Source organism: Osmia bicornis, unplaced genomic scaffold, assembly GCF_907164935.1.
Source record: "Osmia bicornis bicornis unplaced genomic scaffold, iOsmBic2.1, whole genome shotgun sequence".
Classification (NCBI taxonomy): Eukaryota; Metazoa; Arthropoda; class Insecta; order Hymenoptera; family Megachilidae; genus Osmia; species Osmia bicornis.
Window position 1 is genome coordinate 46,528 of NW_025791355.1, and position 6,364 is coordinate 52,891.

The following is a 6,364-nucleotide window of genomic DNA, read 5'->3' on the forward strand; positions in this document are numbered from 1 at the left end:
AATTGAGTTCATATTTAGAGAAAGACGATATGATGATTTTACGATCACAATTTAATTTTTTGGATGAAATAAAATTCGATTTGCTTACACGAAAAGGCATCTTTCCATACGATTATGTTACCGACTATATGAAACTGAATGAGACAACATTGCCGACATATGAGAAATTCTATAATCAACTAAGCGACTGTGCAGTTTCACAGCAGGATTATGACCACGCGATAAAAGTCTGGCGCAGTTTTAATATAAAAACACTTGGCGAATATAGCGATTTATATTTAAAAACAGATGTTTTATTATTGGCCGACATTTTTGAAAATTTTCGAAGCAGCTGTTTGAGAAGTTACAAATTGGATCCTGCATATTACTATACTTTACCCGGTTTTACGTGGGATGCAATGCTCAAGCACACGCGTATCGAATTAGAATTATTGACAGATATCGATATGCTACTTTTCATAGAGCGCGGCATACGTGGTGGTTTAAGTCAATGTTCTAATCGATACGCAAAGGCCAATAATAAATACATGGATTCGTACAATTCCGAAGAACCATCGCGATATTTAGTTTATTTCGATGTTAATAATTTGTATGGATGGGCAATGTCGCAGTATCTGCCTTACGGCGAGTTTAAGTGGTTAGACGATAATGAAATTAAAACTTTTAACATTCATGCGATATCCGAAAATTCGAACATTGGATATATTTTGGAAGTCGATTTGAAATACCCACTAGAATTACACGATAAGCATGCAGATTTACCTTTTTGTCCAACACGCGAGAAGCCTCCTAATGGCAAACATGAGAAACTACTCGCTACAGTTCAGGAAAAGCAACGTTACATCATCCATTACCGCAATCTTCAACAATGCTTAAATCATGGTTTAAAAGTTTCTGTAATTCATCGCGTTTTAGAATTTAAACAATCTCCATGGCTTCGCGAATACATTAATTTAAACACGCAACTTAGAACTGTAGCTAAAAATGATTTTGAAAAGAATTTATTTAAATTAATGAATAATGCAGTCTTTGGTAAAACTATGGAGAACGTTAGAAATCATGTAGATGTTAAATTAGTTACAAAATGGGAAGGTAGATACGGTGCCGAGGCCCTGATATCAAAACCAAATTTCATAGCAGATCAATATTTTCGGAACATTTGGTCGCAATAGAGATGCGAAAGTTGGAAATTAAATTTACAAAACCCATTTATGTTGGTATGTGTATCTGGATATATCAAAAACATGTTTGTACGAATTCCACCATGATTATGTTTGGCCGAAATTTAAAACATCTTTGTAAAATATTATACACAGACACAGATAGTCTTATATACGAACTGGTATGTGATGACATATACGATGTAATGAAACGCGATATACATCGGTTTGACACGAGCGACTATACCGAGGACAATGTTTACAGTATGCCACGAGTAAACAAAAAAGTACCGGGATTAATGAAGGATGAAAATAATGGGTGCATAATGACTGAGTTTGTCGGACTTCGGTCGAAAATGTATGCTTTGCGCGTAGAGGGCAAGCGGGACACGAAAAAAGTGAAGGGTGTCAAAAGTAACGTAATTAGAAAAACTATTTCCTTCGATGATTATATACGTTGCTTGTATGATCGTTTAGAAGTGCATCGTGAACAGAGATGTATTCGTTCAAAATTGCACAATGTATATTCTATATGTGAAGAAAAGAAGGTGCTTAGTCCTTACGATGATAAACGATTCATAATTCCACAATCCACGAGAACATTGCCTTGGGGACATTATAAAATAAATAATTATTCGTAAAAACACAATTTATTCTTTGCTCCACGAGTAAAATATTATTAATTTCCAAGTATCTTTTTAAGCCTATAGGCTTTCGAGTTCTTGCGAACTTTGCAATTTCATGAGAGAGACGTCTGACTCGGAGTTCACACAAACCTTGCAAATTCTTGCGAGTCGTTCGACAGATTAATTTCAGAATTTGCGGCATGATACTGGAAGTGCCGAGTGTCTTAGAGTTTGGAGGGGGATGTTTCTCAGTGCTTTATAAACGCATCACCGACGTGTTTTCGTTATTTACAATGGAGCGCACAATAACGACATTGCAACTGGAGGCGTTGGCCGCATTTTTGAAAACGGAGCGTAAGTACTTTTTAGTAATTACTCTTAGCGTGTTAATTTTATTTCTTTTTAATTAATTGTTTTTTAAAGCGGGTGCAATGCGCCAATTAGGAATCGTATACGTGGCGGACGTAGCAAGAGTTCGTCGGGAGCGGGCGGCAAACAGGAAAAATCTGGAAGAGCTGTGGGTCGAAGGAGTGCGAAGGCACTGTCAAAACATCGACGTCTTCGACCTGCGATATCTATTCGGATATGAAATTGATGTAAGTTGCTTGTCTGTTTTATTTATTTATTAATAATAAACGGGCAAAGCCCTTTGTAGTACAAGTTTTGATTTATTAGATTTATTAGATTTGTGTATTAATATATATTTTATTTTATCTATTATAGCCGGATTGGTGGTAGTGTTTTTCTGCCTTCCGCTCGCCGCCACGAATTCCTGCACGAATTCGCCCGCCACGATGATGTAAGTTGCTTATCAGTTTTGATTTATTAGATTTATTAGATTTGCGTATTAATGCATATTTTATTTTATCTGTTATAGCCGGATTGGTGATCCTGCTCCTTCCGCTCGTCCTTATTGTATATCTTGAAAGATGTTCACGACATCTGTGGTCCTCTTCTTGGCATCACACAGTGTGACGACTTCCGTATCGCCGCCACGAATTCCTGCACAAACTCGCCCGCCACGATGATGTAAGTTGCTTGTTTGTTTTGATTTATTAGATTTATTAGATTTGCGTATTAATGCATATTTTATTTTATCTGTTATAGCCGGATTGGGTCTCAGATTATAACAATAGAAGGCATCGTACGATTAGAATGCGGCCCGTCGACGTAACATCGGAACACGCGGACAAACTTTTATCGTCCGTATATTCTAACATAAAGATTGTAGCTCCGGCCAAGTCGGTGAACACGTGCGAGTTAGTAAATACAAAACCTTATTCGCAAAGGGTTATACACCGAATTGGACAACTGAAATTTTCACAATTATTAAAATTCAACGAACAAATCCTGTAACGTATCTCTTGCAAGATATGCAAAACAACCGTTGGTTGGCGGGTTCTATGAATATGAACTACAAAAGTAAAAATCGCGATGCATACTTATGTTAGTGGAGAAGGTTCTACAACGAAGGGGAAATAAAGTTTTCGTCAAATGGTCGGGGTTTGATTCTACGCACAATTCATGGATAGGAGCGAACAATATTTTGTAATCTATATTTAAAAATGTTTGTAATTATACTGATTATATGAATAAATAATTTTTCGGCTTTATTTTGTGTTTACTTTTATTACAGGGGAATGTTATTTTATAAATGAAGGGAGGTTGGTCTAAGAATAAATTATATTGATAATTTTGAATACTTTTTAATGCAATAAATGTAATACATAATACAATAATACAATAAACGTAATACATAATACATTATATACAATTTGCTGGGATCGCCTTCACTGCTACGGCCCAAGCGTATTTAGATAAGACATCGATGACGGCGAGTATGTAATTGTGGCCATTGTTGATTTGCGCATACTGTCGCATCTCTACGAGATCCGCTTGCCAGAGATCACCGTAACCCCGTACAATGACTCGTCTATGTCTAAAGTTACGTCTCGCTGGCACGTGCAACTCATTGACACGCTGTATCTTCTCGTCCGTGATATGATTGCCCTTCACCTTCTTCATATTTGTAAACTAGCATCATGCTTTACGAACGTGTCAATTTATAATCAACCCGGCTTCTCGAAGTTCTTCGATTATAGAAACGATCTCGTTGTCATGCCCCGTATGTCCTGCGGATTTCGAGGATACGAGAAGACGTAATCTATCGACGAGCTCGTTTGGGTCATTCCAGTGCACGTAGTCCACCGCATTATCGTTAACCGCCATATCGAACGGTATCAGATTACCTCCACGCCGCTCGCTCTTAAGCAATTTTGCAATGATATATTTATACTTGTAGCCCTTGTTACTTTTCACAAGCCCTGACGAGATATGGCTGCGTCTATGAGCGTTCGACGACTTTAATATTTCCGCGTATTTGTGTAAATCAGCATCGTTGAATAAGGTGTCATCAGGCATTCTCATGAATAGTAATTCGTACAAACCAGTTGTTCCTCTGTACTTCACCCCATTAATAATCACATCGTCGTTTTTGCTTACGTCGAAAACTGAACTTCCAAGCATTAATTTGTTGCGTTGTACATATACTCCATACACGTCATCTATCTTCTTCTCACGATCGGTAAAGAGTAATTGAATGTATTTAGCTGCCAACGGCCCCAAATTTTCCGTGAAATGGCTACGTATGTTTTCGCTAGGCTTGTCCAAAATTCGCTGCATAGAAACATTAAGATTCTCGTCGCTGTCGCCGTACGTTTCAACGGCATGTATCGATTCATCACGATCTTTCGTCACATCCACCGTCTGTTCACTCGAAGATGTACCAGGTTCGGAATAAATGCGCGCTCTTGCAGTTTGTGCGCTTTGAGGGTTAAGAAAAGGAGTTGACGTCAATTTTTGCGGTTCTTTAATATTCAAGGTTGGGAATGTCGACTCGGATTTTATATCGATCGTGTCTGAATGTGGCGATACCGCTGATATATTCTCGATAATTTGTTCCAGCGGTTCTACCACGGGTCTCAATCGTTTTTCGATGACTCTCTCTTCGTCGATGCTCTCCGATTGAGAGCTCTGCGTTTTTTGCGTATAGCATCGCTTGTTTTAGCTATAGCATTCGCAACTTTACTCGATTCTTTAATATTACTATTATTCATTGCAAAGAGAAGACGTCTACTCGCTAAGCGTTCTATCGATGGACTAAATGTTTCAGAAAACGGCAAATTCGTTAAATCCTTTTCTGTAACGGCCATGTTCCATCGAGCTGTCCTTGTCGATTATTACGAAACCATATTTCTGTTCCCAACACTGCGCGCACAATTTACAAAAGTTTTCGTACGACATGTCTGTATTTACATGATCATTTTAAATGTGGTGTAGATTCGTGCCATCTTGTTTGAACACGATCAAAAGGTTGGCATTGTCGCGAATTAGGTGTTTCGGTATTCTCGCATAAGTCTGACAGAGATAAAAACAGTCCACGCGCGAGTGCCTTCCCATAGCGAAATATTCTCTTATCACGTCTTGCTTGTCGCACGCAACGTCATCGAATATAAACACCGAATCGGGCAGCGCCTCGTTCGGTGGCACGACTTCGGCATTATTTGAAAATGAAAAGTATCCGATTTCAGGAACGTTTGTCAAAATTCGTTCGAGATATTTGTACTTTGGTTGTTGCAATGATTTTGAGTATACATATACGTTATTGAATCTTACACCGTTCGGGCTCTCGATCAGACTGATTACGACGTTCGTTTTACCGCAGTTCGGTGGACCGCAAATTATACCACGTATCGTATTCGGCAAGAGGGGCCCGTGTCGTCGCCGACGATCGTCCATGCGTGTTGTCCTCTCGTCTAAATCGAGAATAAGGATAGACAGGGGCTGCTTTGCGAAACGCATATCGTCTATATAATAACCATATATTTAATGATTCAGCCTCTTTATAGGTTGCGGAAAAGCTGCTTGTCCGCGTCGTGAACGCGCTTTAACCGCGGCCGTAGACGAGCTTTAACCGCGATTAACCCTTTTTCTCCGCGGCGATAACGCGCTTTAACCGCGATTAACCCTTTTCTCCGCGGCGCGGCGGCGGCGGCGGGCGCGCGGTGGTGGCGGACACGCGGAATGTAATTCGTGACCGAGCCATCAAATACGCATCCAAGCAACAACGTGACCGAAAGTCTGTCTCGACAATGCTCGCTCAATCTGTATCAGATTGCACTCGACACGTGTCTACCTGTAAACATTTCACCCTACCCCCTCATGTTAACCGCGTCAGCAAGCCGTCAAAGAGGCATCCAAGCAAAACGTGACCAAAAGTCTGTCTCGACGATACTCTCTCTATCTGTACCAGATTGCACATCAACACGTGTCTGCATGTAAACATGGATTTCGCCCTACTCCCTCATGTCTTTGAAATAGAAGAATACATTGGAATATGAAACACAAACGTTACACATACAATCGTTCTAGGTAAAACAACATTAAGACGCATAAAGTATATTTTTACTAAATAGATTTTATTATTTTACAGTAATGAACAAAATTAATAAATGATATTAAATGTTTCGTGTTTTAAGACAAATGTAACAATTTTTCTTTTTCGGTGGAGGTCCATCT

The 6,364-nt window shown here is 39.3% G+C and overlaps 1 protein-coding gene across 2 annotated transcripts; it reads left to right on the forward strand.

Moving 5' to 3' along the window:
- The first annotated feature begins 1,822 nt into the window (after nt 1–1,822).
- LOC123989062 lies at nt 1,823–3,016 on the forward strand. 2 transcript variants are annotated; one of them, XM_046289773.1, is made up of 4 exons: nt 1,823–2,140; nt 2,210–2,382; nt 2,510–2,585; nt 2,894–3,016. In XM_046289773.1, exons 1-3 carry the CDS (start codon nt 1,987–1,989, stop codon nt 2,522–2,524), a joined length of 342 nt encoding a protein of 113 aa, XP_046145729.1. In that variant the 5' UTR covers nt 1,823–1,986; the 3' UTR covers nt 2,525–2,585; nt 2,894–3,016. The 2 variants fall into 2 exon arrangements, with proteins under 2 accessions (XP_046145729.1, XP_046145730.1); XM_046289774.1 differs by lacking the exon at nt 2,894–3,016 and adding an exon at nt 2,664–2,688.
- Nucleotides 3,017–6,364: the final 3,348 nt, after the last annotated feature.